Here is a 17,938-nt window from a genome sequence, read left to right on the forward strand (position 1 = left end):
GTCAGGGAACATTTCCGTGTAGGGTCGGGCCGCTGAGCCAATCAAATCGTCCCAATGTGTTTTGCGATAAAATAACTAGAAAATTCCGCAAGAAATGTCGATGGTGTAGCTGCTATTGCCCCAAGACGTGCAATATATGTCCGCCAATATTATTGAGCTACATTATATAAACCATAGATTAAACCCAAGAACAAGTTTTAATTATCTTTCTATATATATATATATATATATATATATATATATATATATATATATATATGTGTGTGTATATATATGTGTGTATATATATATATATATATATATTTGTATATATATATATATATGTATATATATATATATATATATATATATATATATATATATATCTATACATATATATATATATATAGATATATATATATATATATATATATATATATATATATATATGTATATATATATATATACACACACACACACACACACACACATATATATATATTATAAGAATAATTTTTGTCATACTTGTCACTTTCACATTACACTTCCATTCCCCCTTAAAGTACTGTTATCTGTTGTCTGTGCACTTTATTTTAACTTTAATTATATATTCTACTGTAGATGTAATTGTTAATGTTCATTCTCCCATTTATTGCACTTATTGTTAAATAATTATTGTTAAATGTTATGCACCTCCCGCCAGGACACAGAGGATGTAAAGCCCTCTCAGGCAATTGTGTATTTTGTGATTGTGGGCTATACAAAACAAACACAAATCCTCTAAGACTTGGTAGAAGATGGCAAACGCTTCTTATTCTATGTATTTTGAATGTCTGTGATGTTAGTCCAGTATCCAGAGTCATGTAAGTGTTCATCTCATCGCACATGAAAACAAGAAGTTTGGTCTTACCTTCGGGTTGACGGCCTTGCTGTCCTTCTCTTTCTTTCTTTTTTACTTACACAAAAACAAACATTAGACTTTCAGCTAAAGTTACTTACTTTGCAGAGAAGCATTTTACACAACGTATTACTACTACACATTATGAAACATGTTTATGAAAAATATGAAGCATTTTTAAAGAGTGAACAAAGTTACCCAACAATACAAACGTGTATAATTGCTTTCTCCTGCACAGCATGCTACATTTAAATACATCTTACATGTTGATGAATCAGTATTCATAATCCGATAATATGATATAGAACTTTGAAATGAGCCAATCTGCACGATAAGTACTTATTTTACAGTTATTGTACTGATAATACTTCTGAACCTGAGTTTCTTTACTTTATTCAACAATTCTTTGACGTGAACAATTTGACAATTCACAGACCAGAGGAAGTAAGTTTCCACTTAGGGCGACACGTAATTACTATGATATATGTTCATTATTATCACCTGTTATGAAATGGGTAGCTGATACATGTTTGTAATATTGGGTTATGCATGAAGTGCAATATTACCATACAGCATACATTCATATAAATCACAGCCACAGCTCATTTTGATTACATAATTATGACTGATGAAAGTCAGATGGTGTGTCAGTCAATCTAAAAGCATGACTTACTATGAGTATTTATATTTGTATCATAACTTCTCGTTTATTGATTATGTTAAGTGGCAGAAAGGAACACGGCATGGAGCTGCGCGCTCTCCGGGCTGGAGCTAGTCTTCATCACCTTCGGTTCCCTGAGGAGGAAGAGGAGGAGGAGGAAGAGGAGGAGGAAGCACACGCGCACTGCTGCACGGGAGGCGGTCTGACGTCATCCACGCGCTGCGTCACGGGACCGACAGGTGAGTCCTCCGTAGACCTTCGGACCCGGAAGAAAATAAACGAGCGACTCGACAGGTAAGAAAGCAGCTGTTCGAAATAACATCTAAATAACTCACGAATGCTTTCAGATTCTTTGTACTTGGAAATATTGTTCGTTTTGTTTAAATTCCATCTTTAAAAGCTTCTAGAGAACAAAGTACTAAATGTAATGTCTGAGTCTGCCTAGTTACCAGTGAACACAACATGCAGTGATGGATTGGAGTGAAATTCAAATGTATGTGAAGAGAGTTTATATTGTACTGTAGCTGCAGTTTATCAGACTGTTGGTACTGACTCGCCTCTGTTCTGAAGGTCCAATCCACTACATATCTTCCCATCTGATTTTATATTGGATTCATTAGTGTTCATTCCGTCTTTTCAAGTAATGGCGCGTGTCTTTTGCAGTGACATCAGAGCGATGGAGAACAGAGGCCTGCAGCAGGAGCTGGAGGACCAGTTCAGCCATGTGTTTTCCAGACCGCACTTCTTCGAGTCTGACTGGGACATCGCCGCTTTCGCAGTCTTCTTCATCTTCATCGGTGAGTGAAGGAGAAAGGAACCGTCCTGATTACTTCTAGAAAACAGCATCAGAGTCCATATCCATATGTATGTATTTTTACTGAAGGCAAATGCGAAATATGAAATGAGCAGCGTACGGGAAGTGTACATTTGAAGCCCTGGCTCATCTCCTCACCACCTGTTCAAGATGCAAACAGAAGAGGGAGCTCACCTCCTCTTCTTCCTGTCAGACGCTTGTGTCTCAGGGACTTCCTCACAGCGGCGCTCAGATATCCACGAGATCTCCTGACATCCGACCGTCTCAAGGCTACGTCTACATTCCCCTGTTCCTCACCGGGAGCAGCTGTTGCTTCTGATCACGTAAAGAAAGTTAGAAAGTTAGAAAAGGAAGAAAACGCTTCCAAAATAAAGTTAATGAGTGCTTTAGGTTAGATATTCCTCCCTGCAGGATTACAGCAGCAAACAGGGTAAAGTGCACAAGAGACATAGTAAAACATCACAACAAGTAATATAAATAAAAAACGCTAGAAAACAGTAAGATCTACAATACTGAATTTTATATATAACATTTTATATATATATACAGACAGAATACAAATATAACTATTATTATGAACAGTGTATTAATATTAATATTGCACAGACACTTAGTTAAATAAGATATTAATAAAGTCTTCATTAGATATGAATCAACCAGTAAAGACCAATGTCTCCATTGTCGAGCTCTTGGACAGTTAGTTATCCACCACGGGAACATTGAAGGTATTTGTACACAAAAAGCATCAAGAGCATCACGAGACGACTGGTTTTCATCTGAGGGAAACTCAACATCAGGTACAGGTGTTTTTAAAAACCTCATGTTCCACATGTAACCACAAGGTAACGAGGTTCAATTTGCGTTGTTTGCATTCATGTTCCAATCCATCTAAAGACACTAGCATGCACATGTCTCTCCTGCCTCCTGTGTGACCACCAGCACAGAGCCGCCAGTGAGCGGAGCGAGAGGCCGGCCTCAGAGTATTAAACACTCGCTGCTCTCGGTCCTTTGCTCATTTGCACATCTGGTTCATTTGACTGTGCGGTGACTCCGGCTGCAGAAAGACACAAGCTGTGCTTTATTCAGTAGAAACACTAAACCATAACAGCTGGAGCGTTCCTTCTTTTTGCATCCTCAAGGTGAATGCTCATGACGACATCAGCGTCTACGCCTTCGCACCCTGCTCATGAAAACCAGCATATGTCAAAGTGTTATTATTTATTCACACGTCAATTTCTTTTAACGTTTCTTTAAGTTATGACACACTTCCAATACTTGTTATTGTTTATTGACTTACCTATTTTAGCTTCGGTTGTTCAGGTTTTGGGGATATGAAGCATTTGTTTTTGAAAAGGCTTTTGGTTTCCATCATTGATATTCATATCCATAATGCTAGCTGCCACAGCGTGTATAACACACACATCATGGAAGTACTGCATGCTGACACAGCGGTCTACACCCACACATGTAGGAACCAACCAAACTCCTCCAGTCCCGTGTGTGTGTGTGTCACTGCAGATGGAGCGTGATGTGAACCCTGAACCCTGATGCGTGTGCTGTGATGCGTGTGCTGTGATGCGTGTGCTGTGATGCGTGTGGTGTGATACGTGTGCTGTGATGCGTGTGCTGTGATGCGTGTGCTGTGATGCGTGTGGTGTGATGCGTGTGCTGTGATGCGTGTGCTGTGATGCGTGTGGTGTGATGCGTGTGCTGTGATGCGTGTGCTGTGATGCGTGTGGTGTGATGCGTGTGCTGTGATGCGTGTGCTGTGATGCGTGTGGTGTGATGCGTGTGCTGTGATGCGTGTGGTGTGATGCGTGTGGTGTGATGCGTGTGCTGTGATGCGTGTGCTGTGATGCGTGTGCTGTGATGCGTGTGCTGTGATGCGTGTGGTGTGATGCGTGTGCTGTGATGCGTGTGCTGTGATACGTGTGCTGTGATGCGTGTGATGTGATGCGTGTGATGTGATGCGTGTGATGCGTGTGATGTGATGCGTGTGATGTGATGCGTGTGATGTGATGCGTGTGATGCGTGTGATGTGATGCGTGTGGTGTGATACGTGTGGTGTGATGCGTGTGATGTGATGCGTGTGATGTGATGCGTGTGATGTGATGCGTGTGATGTGATGCGTGTGGTGTGATGCGTGTGATGTGATGCGTGTGATGTGATGCGTGTGATGCGTGTGATGTGATGCGTGTGGTGTGATACGTGTGGTGTGATGCGTGTGATGTGATGCGTGTGATGTGATGCGTGTGATGTGATGCGTGTGATGTGATGCGTGTGGTGTGATGCGTGTGGTGTGATGCGTGTGATGTGATGCGTGTGATGCGTGTGATGTGATGCGTGTGATGCGTGTGCTGTGATGCGTGTGATGTGATGCGTGTGGTGTGATACGTGTGCTGTGATGCGTGTGATGTGATGCGTGTGATGCGTGTGATGTGATGCGTGTGCTGTGATGCGTGTGCTGTGATGCGTGTGGTGTGATGCGTGTGCTGTGATGCGTGTGATGTGATACGTGTGCTGTGATGCGTGTGGTGTGATGCGTGTGCTGTGATGCGTGTGCTGTGATACGTGTGGTGTGATGCGTGTGCTGTGATACGTGTGGTGTGATGCGTGTGGTGTGATGTCATGTGGTGTGATACGTGTGGTGTGATGCGTGTGGTGTGATGCGTGTGCTGTGATGCGTGTGGTGTGATGCGTGTGGTGTGATGCGTGTGGTGTGATACGTGTGGTGTGATGCGTGTGATGCGTGTGCTGTGATGCGTGTGGTGTGATGCGTGTGCTGTGATGCGTGTGCTGTGATGCATGTGGTGTGATGCGTGTGGTGTGATGCGTGTGGTGTGATGCGTGTGCTGTGATGCGTGTGGTGTGATGCGTGTGCTGTGATGCGTGTGCTGTGATGCATGTGGTGTGATGCGTGTGGTGTGATGCGTGTGGTGTGATGCGTGTGCTGTGATGCGTGTGGTGTGATGCGTGTGCTGTGATGTCATGTGTGTTCTGTGCGCTCTCTGTGTTCAGGGATGGTTCTGCTGCTCGTCATCCTGGTCCTCATCCGCTGCTGTTGCTGCTGCTGTGATGACGGGAAGGTAAACACGTAAACACACACACACACACACACACACACACACACACACACACACACACACTCACTCACTATCTTTGTGACGGCCCTCGTTGACATATTGCATTCTCTAGCTCCTGACCTTAACCATCACAACTAAAACCTAACCCATGCACACACTGGCATCTTCACAGCCTAGACAGGAGGTCACTGAAGGAAAACACACACACACACAGGAGATCACTGAAGGAAAACACACACACACACACAGGAGATCACTGAAGGAAAACACACACACACACAGGAGATCACTGAAGGAAAACACACACACACACAGGAGATCACTGAAGGAAAACACACACACACACACAGGAGATCACTGAAGGAAAACACACACACACACAGGAGATCACTGAAGGAAAACACACACACACACACAGGAGATCACTGAAGGAAAACACACACACACACAGGAGATCACTGAAGGAAAACACACACACACACACACAGGAGATCACTGAAGGAAAACACACACACACACAGGAGATCACTGAAGGAAAACACACACACACACACAGGAGATCACTGAAGGAAAACACACACACACACACACACACAGGAGATCACTGAAGGAAAACACACACACACACACAGGAGATCACTGAAGGAAAACACACACACACAGGAGATCACTGAAGGAAAACACACACACACACACACAGGAGATCACTGAAGGAAAACACACACACACACACACAGGAGATCACTGAAGGAAAACACACACACACACACAGGAGATCACTGAAGGAAAACACACACACACACACACAGGAGATCACTGAAGGAAAACACACACACACACACACAGGAGATCACTGAAGGAAAACACACACACACACACAGGAGATCACTGAAGGAAAACACACACACACACAGGAGATCACTGAAGGAAAACACACACACACACACACAGGAGATCACTGAAGGAAAACACACACACACACACACAGGAGATCACTGAAGGAAAACACACACACACACACACACAGGAGATCACTGAAGGAAAACACACACACACAGGAGATCACTGAAGGAAAACACACACACACACACACACAGGAGATCACTGAAGGAAAACACACACACACACACACACAGGAGATCACTGAAGGAAAACACACACACACACACACACACAGGAGATCACTGAAGGAAAACACACACACACACACACACAGGAGATCACTGAAGGAAAACACACACACAGGAGATCACTGAAGGAAAACACAAACACACACACACACAGGAGATCACTGAAGGAAAATACACACACACACACACACACACACAGGAGATCACTGAAGGAAAACACACACACAGGAGATCACTGAAGGAAAACACACACACACACAGGAGATCACTGAAGGAAAACACACACACACACAGGAGATCACTGAAGGAAAACACACACACACACAGGAGATCACTGAAGGAAAACACACACACACACACACACAGGAGATCACTGAAGGAAAACACACACACACACAGGAGATCACTGAAGGAAAACACACACACACACACAGTATACATTGAGTGCAGACTTATTCGTTAACAGTTGAATCCCATGCACTGCTTTTTGCCAACAACTCTCAATGCAATGTGATGCTTTTATAGATTACAGTTGTGCGACTAAAGAGTGAACCACTGAGTCTGTTGAGTAGGGACTGAGGGTGTGAGGGTGTGAGGGTGTGATTTAAGGAACGCCGCAGAGAAGCAACGGTATTTCAGACATTTAGACTGACTGAGATGAGCTGTGGACTTCACCCTGGACATCCGGACTCATCCTTCTCACTCGAGCATACAGGATCCTGAAGCAGACCTGTACCCTCTAGAGACGCTGCCACGTAGTGAAGCAAAGGGACCCAGGACTGTACTGATGGCAGAGCTTTGTTTCCTCAGCCCCGCAGACGGAAGGTCGGCATAGAGAACATGGCGCTGGAGCCCTGACAGCGGCCTGAAGGTTGACGACGCTGCAAGCACAGCCTTTAGTTTGACTTCTGTGCCGAAGCTCTGACTTCACTGTCACCAGTCAGCAGACGAGTCCGCTCACACACAGTTAATCATCGTTCACGAGCCCTGGAAGCAGCTGTAGATGTGAATTTCACTTCCTGCTATTGTTTGTAGAAGGTTTTACTTTGTAATAAAGAGTTTAATTTGATGTATTCTGGATCATTCCATGTCCATTTATGGAGTCAGAGCAAACAGACACAAAGACCTCCTCTCCCCCAGGAACACATACAGATCTCCACTTTAAAACGTTGTCACTCGCTGCTCTGTTCTCTCCTCTAGACAAACCCTCCTCGTCACTACCTCAGAATCACTCTGCATCTGCCTCGTCCAGCTGCTACTCCTGTGTTAATGCTGCCGACACATGCATCATTATTCACACTATGATAACGAGAGAGATGCTATATGGGTCACTGGAGGAATTCTTCTGCATAATGACGACTTATTAAGTGTAAACCTCTGCATGTTCTTTAATATGTGAGAAACCATATTTCTCTTCACACTGAAACACACCTTTACTGGAGCAAAGGTCAACAGAGACGGCCTATTGTTGAGAATATCTTTATTGCACAGATATCAGATAAATAATTTCCACATTTATATATGAGAGGCAGCTTTTCTAAATAGGTTAACACTTACTGGAATGAAGTCATTTGTTCATGATCGGAGAAGTGTTTGGTTCACAGGGAATCAACAACATATGTGCAAAACGTGTCAAGTAAATATGAACATAGAGCAGACAAACATGAATTCAGCAGACGTGACGAGTAGATCATGGTTTAGTCACATCCATGCAGTAACGGACAGGGAATGTGAGTTAAGTCATTTACACCAAACAATAACAAAATAGAGTAGCAGCCCAACGTCCTCATCATGCGCCTGAAGGTCATGTCGGAGTTCCCAACTTGGAAGTAGCGTTCACACCAACATCCAAGTTGTGATTACGACTGGGAAACTGGTTTCTCAGAACGCTCCGATGCGTCCGACTCGGCACTTAAAGGGCCAGTGTGTAGGATTTCTGTGAATCGATGAGCAGAATGAGAATACTATCTGCAAAAATATGTTTTCATTAGTGAATAATCATTTGAAACTAAGAATTGCTGTGTTTCTACTTGCTTAGAATGAGTCCTTCACAGTGTCCACCATGTTTCTACGGTGGCCCTGAACAGTCAAACCAAACACTGGCTGTAGAGAGACTTTCATGTTTTTATGCTACCTAAAGGCCACCGAAGTTCTACTACACATTAGGAAAGGGAGGAGTTGAATATTCAGTTGAATGCAATCTGAAACAATCCTACACACTGGCCCTTTAAATAACAGACACTGTCCCTTTAAAGGAATACCAAGTTGTTCATATAAAAGCAAGATGGCCAGTTCTTTTAGTACCCGGATCAAATATATTTTTCGTTGTTTTGCCACATTTCCACTGATGTCAAAAGTATTATCACTGTCCCTCCTCTCTAGCCATATCCTCTATTCCCCAAGTCATTTCCCATCCATCCACCAGGAGCCTCGTACTTCAATAACAGACACTGTCCCTTTAAATAACAGACGGGCCATAAAACACTGTTGATCAATATCATAAAACCAAAATGTAATGTATGTGGTGTGTGCTATGAATTCACATAATTAGTATTTTCTAACGCGACATCTTGGATCTCCGTGCCATACGACGAGAACATGGCGTAAGGTCTGGACCCTCACCTACTTGAATGGGCTTCCCCTGTGTGAAGTGCTAAAGGAGAACTCCAAAGCTGGTCCACATCAAAGTGTGTCTGGGAGGTCGGACATTGGAACTGGTCCACAAACACCGTAGGGTCAGAACGAACGGACAGAACCATCTGTCACCAACAGGTGTGAGTTAGAGGGTCACAGTGGGACATGTTTCCTAGCATTGCCTCACAGTCTTTTGCTCCCCTTCATAAAACGCTTTGCCCTCTCTTTGCAACACTGTGGCCTTCCGGCAGCTGAACCAGCTGCTAGCCGCTAACGGTGCTAACAACAATGGCAACATTGCCGAACCGGAGGGCGGACGCAACGCCACCACATCAGCTGCAACCGCCGTATGAGAGCAGAGCGGACGGCCCAGTGGGCTCACGTGCACTGGGAGAGCAGAGGGGAGATGTGATCACAACACACAGAGGCTCTGCTCAGGCACACAGTACTCCTCTGGGTCTTGACAGATGATACTTGTTGATCAGATGCTAATGTTGTGAACGTTGTACAGAGAAGTGAGTCGTGTCATCTAGGGGCCCATCCAGTGATGGACAGCTTCACTGGTACAGCTGGATGAACCGGAAATACACGGACTACAACAGAACTCTTAAAGTTGGGGAATTGACAGAAGACTGATTACCATGGTGGTCAAATCCTGATCTTTAGTTCCTAATATAGGTCCAAAAACACTCTTACACATCCCATAATGCAACTCAACATCTTTTGTTTTCCTAGTAAATGCCCACTTCTATCAAAGGCTCCACTTCCCGTTTCTAACAGACATTATATTTGAAAGGAGTGGGCTCCAGACCCGAGCCTCCGTAGTTTAGTCCAGACTGCAGGTGCCCACTTGGTGAGGCTAGACGGTGGACGCCCTGAACACAGCTGTTCAGAGGACGTGCATCAGTCCGCTCACACATTTATTTGTCGAGCAGTTCCTTTGTGGAATGTGAACCGACCTCAAATCTGACTCAACTACAAGATGCGCTCTGCAGGTTTGACCTAAAGGGCTCCCGTCGCCAGGAGAGCTTTGCATTCTGGGACGAGGGAAACCGACTGTTAGCAGCTGGCTGGAGAACAAGCTTCTTGGACCTATGTTTACTTTCCAGCATATCCAACCAACGAGCAGGGAGAGGGTTCTCAGGTGACTTGGCAAACTAGACTTTGACATGTTTAGATGGAAGAGTGCTCTTTTGAAGAAAGTACCATTATCATGTAGGGGACGAAACATTGAAACTGCTGTGAGGGAACTCACCAGAAAACAAAAACCGTGACTACTGTGACCTCTTAGTGCTGCTTAGTCTTCAGCCCTGAGTGCACCACTTAGTGTTCACACAACACAGATGATAACAGACACATTCTCATGAGGTACCAAGTTACTGCAATGCAACAAATACATCAACAAATAAATTCTTAGAACAAAATCAGCAACAAGCACATTAATTCATGGAGGAGTTCAAGTCAGTGCTGTGAGATGCAACACACACACAGAAATGTCCGTCAGCTGGCAAACACATCTGGGAATATTCATATCTGTTTTGGGTTGGATTGGCTCCTTCAGCTAATCATGCAACACTTGAAACTGAATGACGGGACGATGAATACATGTGTAAAACAAAAGAAAACCTTCCCAGGACGTCCCTCACACTTGCGTGGTTAGTCTGCCGGTCTCTGGGGCAGGAAGAGGATCAGAAAGGCCTGTAGTTCCAGAAACTGGAGAAGACTGATATCTGCAGGGATGGGAGGACAGAGGAGTTTAGCAAGCTGTAGTTGGAGTTAAATATCTAGCAATCAACTGGTCAATTTGTTAGTTTAGCATTGTACTGTATTGCAGGCCAACAGTAGCCTCACATAGTCCCAGTATCAGCAGCCATTTCTAGGTGTTGGCAACTAGCAGACACACAGAATCACACATCTCCACTGTGATTGACAGCAACAGCCAGCTGAGGGAGCTGAACAGGCGGAAATAATATAGAATTAATTTGGATTTTTGGTGTCACAATTGAGTTCTCTATTCAATAAATTGAAAGAGGCAATATTTTCACTCACTCCAGTGAACAAGCACCGAGGAACTTGAGGAAAAAGCCGCTCAATCCTTTTGAGGATGTGGCCCCGAGTGTGCGTTTGAAAATATTGATAATTCAATTCCTTTTTCCCCATGAAAGTGTTTTCTCTATTTTTCGGGGGAGTTTTTCCTGATCCGATGTGAGGTCCTGGGACAGGGATGTCGTGTGTGTACAGACTGTAAAGCCCTCCGAGGCAGATTGGGCTATACAAACTAAACTACATTAAATGTATTTTGTATAGCCCAAACTCACAACTTTTCCTTTACAATCGTTACACAGACAATTTCCTGTAAGTGCGGCTTCAAGAAGTGGTGTCACTTTAAGGTTCATCAGGTGAGAACGCATGCTCAGACTCATCTTGCAGGACGGACACTCACCTTGTCCTTGAGCTGCTGACAGAGCTGCAGCGAGATGGTGAAGAAGACCAGCGTGTCGTTGAGCCACGGCACCACACACTCCACCTTGTGGACGTGGCTCACCTCGAAGCGGTTGTTGTTGAGCTCGCTGTGGAGGAAGGGGATCCCAGCAAAGACAATCAAAGGGACCTCCGAGATACACATGTGGTCTAACAAAGCCCTGCCGCCCAGAATGTAGGACCGACTATCAGCAGGCAGCAGAGTATTCCTTCATTTAGGTCTATCAGTAATTATATAATTATCTTTCCATTAACTATATATCAATATTTCTATTTATTATTTCCTTAAATCTGTGTATGTATAGAGCTAAAAGAAGGAAGGACTTACAACATTGCTCCTGGGTTGTGCAACACTGAGCTTCCAGCTGGCTTGTAATTCTACCAGGAGACAAAACATGGAAACATCAGTCACAGGCCGAGTGAGGCGTCAGAGCGGGTTGCAGAACCAGAGCTCTGACCTTGGTGGTGTTGGAGGGCAGCACGTGCAGCTGGTAGACGGTCAGGCACAGTTTGCTTAAGTTGATGTAGAAGTTCACCATCACATCCCCGGGCATGGGAGGAGTGAACATTTTCTGGAGATGGAAGGAGACGGGCAGAAAGGGTCAACAGAGGAATACGGAGCCGAGTCAGGTGAACAGAGCACTGATGGCTTTAAATGGCAGCAGCACCATGTGGATGCACCCATATGTGAGGGTTGGACATGTGACTGGGAAGCCAAAGGCAACCTGGCTACTCTAATATTATCAGTATTAGAGTCGCTTCTAGATTCCAGCGGCTGTAGGATTGTGTGATCCAAACGTTTTCAACTCAATAGCGTTGTAAAGTCCAAAAGTAAAATATATCAAGACACCATCACTTTATTTCTGATGAGTTCATTAAAGTTGATTTAATACAAAAATGACTCAACTAATTTAGTACACCAAATCACTTCTTTTTTTTAATTGAGGATTTGTAATGTATTTAGGGTGAGGACATCATCAGCTTTTCTTAGATACAAGTAGGGAGTCTTCAAGGACAACAGGTTGGAACCACCTGTAGTGCCCTACAGAAGGATTCATGTTTAGTTTGTGTCATGTGTGTGTTGGTGCTCACACACATTCTGGTTGCTGCAGATGCAGTTTTTTAAACGACAGACTGTTTGAGAGGGATTTTTAAAGCACTTTCGAAAGAGGGAGTTCAGATCTATCTTCAGACTTGCTTTCATAATATATGGAAAAAGAAGCCATGTGTAGTAACATAGAGCACTGTTGAGGATGTGATACTTTGAGACGCAGTGAGAGTTAGAGCCAGTGAAGATTCACACCAGCCTTTTCGTTTGATTAATGTTCTACCCTGCATATTATAATATATATACATTAACTGTTATGTGTTTTATTGTGACACCTGTGATGAAGCAGGAAGTGAGAAACAGGAAGTAGGAAGTTAAGAGCTGTAAACTGCAGGGAGCATGGTCATGGCTGTGCAGCACCCCATGTTTAATCCACAGTAATCCTTCGCCTGTATTCCTCAGAAAGCAATGACTGTAAGTGTTTTATATTCTTCACGTGTTAGGAATAGTGACTTTTGTTAGCATGTCAAGGTGAATGTGAACATAAGGCTGTTAGTATGTATCTGCTATTCAATTAAGATGTTTTGTATTTTCTTTTCTAGTTTTACTCTGATTCAACGTTGTCAAGATGATTCGATGTTGGAAGTCAATAAAGGAGCATAAAGTACGCTCACATTCCTGGCTCTTGAAAAGGAGTTTGGCTGGCTGTTTATCTATGTTAACACTTTGGAAGTAAAACACATCGAGAGAACAGTACAATTAATAACAACTTAGTTTGATGTGAAATACTTGAGAAAAGAGGCCAAATAAAAGCATTTAGGTGGAGTTAAGACTAATTTGTTCCTCTCATCTGTAAAACAATCAAAACGTATTATAGCCTTCCGTATTACGTTCAATGTTAAAAATAGGCTACAATTATCAGAAGTAGACAAACATTCAGGATCCCTCATGTGGCTGAAACGGTGAACTGCAGGTTTAAATGTGAAATAATTCTTTTAATTCCTCGTGACTCACCTGTGGGTCTTGACCCAGTGGTTTGGAATGGCTGCTCTCAAGCAGCATTATAATATCATCAAGATGTTCTCTTCAGTGGAGCTACGGGTCCACATACGTTTGCTCACACAGTGAATGTCAGCAGAATGCTTCACTAACAGAAATGCTCATCTAATATGTTTGTTAGAAATATATTTTGGCAGATTATATCAGAACAGTCATTCTCTAGTCACTGTGTGTGTGTGTGTGAGTGTGTGTGTTCTCCACCATTAGACCACTGGTGGCCAGCTCAGGCAGCGTCATGGAGGCCGGGGTGGTGAGGCGGTTCCGTGCTCTCGTCAGCTGGAGCATCACAGCATCCATGAGCTACGGCAGGAACAGAAACGACAAAGTAAAGCTCTGTGCTGGCTGGAACCATGAGGACATAGACGGCACAGAGAGGACACAGAGAGGACACACCTTATTAACCTCAGCCCCGGTCTTGAAGTGGTAGCTCTCATCATGGCTGCCAAGCAGCTGCAGCGCCTGGTTCACATGGTTCCTGGCATCCTGAATCTGAAGGATGAATGAGGCAAAAGAGGTTGGTTTAGAATTCCTACAGAATCCCAGTAGTCATGTTAGATGATGTTTTGATTGATCATCAGGACCTGCAGTAGGTATCAGGTTATACAGACACTATAATTCTCTAACCTGACCTTTAAATCCTGACCTCACCCAAGCTCAGCTAAGATGGGTGAGGACTAGCCACCGACAAAATCATCAGCAACCAACATGCATGTTGCCGTTTCTGGACAGAAACCTCAACATACCAACATGTTGTCTGAATGCTGATGACATAACTAATATGATGGTTTACAAATTATTATTTTATAAAACACTTTTTGACACACAGAATCAGGGTGCAGAACTTTTTCATCTCCCCCTCTGGCAGAGTGAGAAATTAAAGTATGACTTCACATCAGAGCCAAAGTCCACCACTGCAAACTACTACATGACATGAGCTAATGACAGCTAGCTACAGTAGCTGGAGAAATAGCAATATGGCATAGGGCATGCTAAACCTCGACCGTCAGAGGTCAATGTCTGACCTCAAGTATCAGAGGTCAATGCCTGACCTCGAGCGTCAGAGGTCAATGCCTGACCTTGAGCGTCAGAGGTCAAAGCCTGACCTTGAGCGTCAGAGGTCAAAGCCTGACCTCGAGTGTGAGATGAGCAGTTCTTGCAGCATTAGCCACTAACATACTGTACCTGCTGCAGTTTCCACATCTTGTCCTCTCTGAACTGAAAATGCAACACTTGGCTGCTCTTAGCGACCTTCAGGTTTATGTCCTGTTAAGAAAAGCAAAACATTACCAAGGAACTCATTTAGCTTGAATCAATGATTCATTTCCACATTATACGCAACGAGAAGGAGACTAACTCACGGCCTGAGTCAGAGCCTCTCCCTGCAGAGTCAGGACTCCCTTCACTTGATCCATGCTGCAAAACAACACGTCACATTTAACGTTCAACATCACCAGAAGAGCAAGACATTCATTCAGTGTCACAGCATATTTAAAACTATACAGCCACTTCCTCCACAGGAAGAAGCCATTGGACAGGACCTATACATTTCCCTTAAGACACGCTATCCAGCGTATTTGTATGATTGTACATCTTAAAGAGTGACACTTCTAATAAAAATGCTCAGAGCTTTACGTTGAGCTGCCGAGGATGAAGTTCTCCTGTTTCTGCTGACTCTCCAGGCCTGGCGTCGGCATGGAGAAACGTCTAGAAGCCTCCTGTTGATGGGAGAGCAGACACACTATATGAATACAATCTCAATCAATTATTTGTCAACTTCCACTAGTTTCATACGGCGGTGACAAGATCAAAGTCAGTTATGAATGTAAAGCCCCTCCAGACCCAGATGGCCTCATACAACTGTTCTCACAGACTAAGTCCTCCTGCCCATCACAAGAAAACAGACCTGCATGTGTAGGATTGTTGGAATGGCCCTTTAATGCTGTGCTTGTGATCTCAACCACATCTCCCAGCCCTTTTTACAGCGTTTACATGAGAGCTATATTTACCTTGAGGACATCCTGGAGCTGCTTTAAAACAGAGTGCACTTCTTCTTTTAGCAGCCAGTTAAATTCCTCCTCCTGGCAAAAGGTCAAAACAAACATTTACAACATAATAATACAGTGGGACTCTACACTTTACATTTTAGACGTATTCCTGCACTGATTACTGGTTCATACTCTGTATATGTATATATATATATATGTATATATGTATATATATACATACATACATATACATACATACATACATACATACATACATACATATATATATATATATATATATATATATATATATATATATATATATATATATATATATATATATATATATATATATATATATATATATATATATATACATATATATATACATACACACACACACATCTTGGTGTATTCAGTCCTTTCCACCCCTCATGTGTTCTGTTATCAGTCTGTACAACTCTCTCACAGCTGATGACGACACAGACTTTAGGGTAAACAGTAGAAGTCGTTTACATCATCTGAAAGCTGATGAATGTGAGATGCAGGTCAAGTTGTTCTAGTAATACATCAGAAATACAAATTAATTCATGAAAACAAAAAGTGGGCCAATATCATTACAATGGAAGCGTCACATGTAGCATATAGCAATACGTTGTTGCTGTCTGTCTGAATGAGCAGACATGAAGGGAAACATCCTTTGACGTCGTAAAATACTTGGCTTAAAGCATTTTCAGCCAATTGACCATAACTGTCAACCTCTGATCCTTAATGATCGTATTCCGAGGCATGTCAAAATTCTATTGATGTCGTCACGTTGACAGATCTCCCGGGGACCACTGGTTCTCCTCCGGTCCCGTGATTACATTACAGTAGACACTATACACAGTCAGAGGCTTAGCTGAGTGTTCCCCACAGGTCTTCATTTAGCTTCTCGTGTTGTTGTAATGACACCCGTTAGAACCGGTGGCCTTTAATGACGAGCTCCCTGGCGCCCTGCCTGATCCGATACGTGACCATGTGTTCCGATCACTACATGCCGCGTTGCGTTGCTAATTGTTGACATCATCACAGAACGAGTGCGACAGCGCGAGCCCTGTCCACCCGCGCGAGCCCTGTCCACCCGCGCGAGCCCTGTCCACCCGCGCGAGCCCTGTCCACCCGCGCTACAGCAGCTGAGCGGGACGGGGGCATCCGCTCGCGCTGTCACAGTCCCCGTCCAACGGACAGGGCTCGCGCTGTCACAGTGGCGCGCGCATGCCCCCGTCCCGCTCAGCAGCTGCTGCGTTCCTCGCGTGCAGACAGCTACAGCCCTAAACTGTCAACTACAAATGCCGACACATATCAACATGAAGCGGCGCCGCTAGCAGTGGAGCCCAAACCGCGCCGTGTTTACTCGCAGTGCAGCTTACCAACACGGCTCTTTCCACTTGGCTGGCAGCGGACATCTTGGGCAGCTCGGACAGAGACCTCTGCGGGTTGAGCATGTTGAGAGGACACGGACACACACACGAAGAACGCTTTAAAAACACGGTCCTCTCCTTGGGAGGAAGGTCTCTCACTACCTGCTGGCTTAGCGGCGGCTATGTTGCCTTCAAGTGCAGTCGGAAATAACCAAAGCGTTCTCGTGAACGACCAAAATCAGCGGCAAAAATAAAAAGGTAAAAACGAACCTTTGGATCAAAAGACATGCACAACTTAAGGGACTCGGATCTCGTAAGCATCACGTAATGTATTTTCAGCTGTGCATAGTTTAGTCTTTAATTTCAAGCATTCGTCATTCTGCACGTGCACTTAATCCTTTTCATCCTTCCATTGTGGCAGACAGTCACGTGTAATGTGAAAAACTATCCCCAAACTAATACATGAATGCTAACTGATGCGTTTAGTTATCAATTCCGACCAAGCCAATTAATCATTTTAGTCTTTACAAGAATCCCGTGAATGCATCATTAGGCTGGTCACACGTTCGCTATTAAACTGGCCCCACCCACTAGTCCTTATTTGGGAATGCAACTTCCGCCTTGCGTCACACAAACAGATGTTATTATGCAGCGTTCAGGTGACATGGAAAATGTTTATTCCCAGTAGTTAAGAGTTTGTCTTCCCTTTCAACACACCCACTGCCATGCCTCATACAAGTCAACAGAAGCTTCCGTAGTGGTT

General features: G+C 43.9%; 2 protein-coding genes across 2 annotated transcripts; one reads left to right on the forward strand and one right to left on the reverse strand.

The window, feature by feature from the left end:
• Positions 1-1,620: 1,620 nt before the first annotated feature.
• Positions 1,621-7,632, forward strand: smim22 (small integral membrane protein 22; the record flags this gene model as incomplete). The annotated part of the gene is made up of 4 exons (XM_079233465.1): positions 1,621-1,832; positions 2,202-2,335; positions 5,371-5,438; positions 7,376-7,632. The coding sequence occupies 4 exons, from the start codon at positions 1,621-1,623 to the stop codon at positions 7,421-7,423; spliced, it is 462 nt and encodes a 153-aa protein (XP_079089591.1). The 3' UTR covers positions 7,424-7,632.
• Positions 7,633-10,583: 2,951 nt separating this feature from the next.
• rogdi (rogdi atypical leucine zipper) lies at positions 10,584-17,259 on the reverse strand (the record flags this gene model as incomplete). Its single annotated transcript, XM_079233328.1, has 11 exons — positions 10,584-10,929; positions 11,643-11,769; positions 12,009-12,058; positions 12,139-12,252; positions 13,989-14,087; positions 14,181-14,276; positions 14,970-15,050; positions 15,146-15,200; positions 15,420-15,502; positions 15,794-15,865; positions 17,185-17,259. 11 exons carry the CDS (start codon positions 17,257-17,259, stop codon positions 10,888-10,890), a joined length of 894 nt encoding a protein of 297 aa, XP_079089454.1. The 3' UTR covers positions 10,584-10,887.
• Positions 17,260-17,938: the final 679 nt, after the last annotated feature.

This window comes from Taurulus bubalis (genome assembly GCF_910589615.1).
Source record: "Taurulus bubalis genome assembly, chromosome: 17".
NCBI classification, from domain to species: domain Eukaryota; kingdom Metazoa; phylum Chordata; class Actinopteri; order Perciformes; family Cottidae; genus Taurulus; species Taurulus bubalis.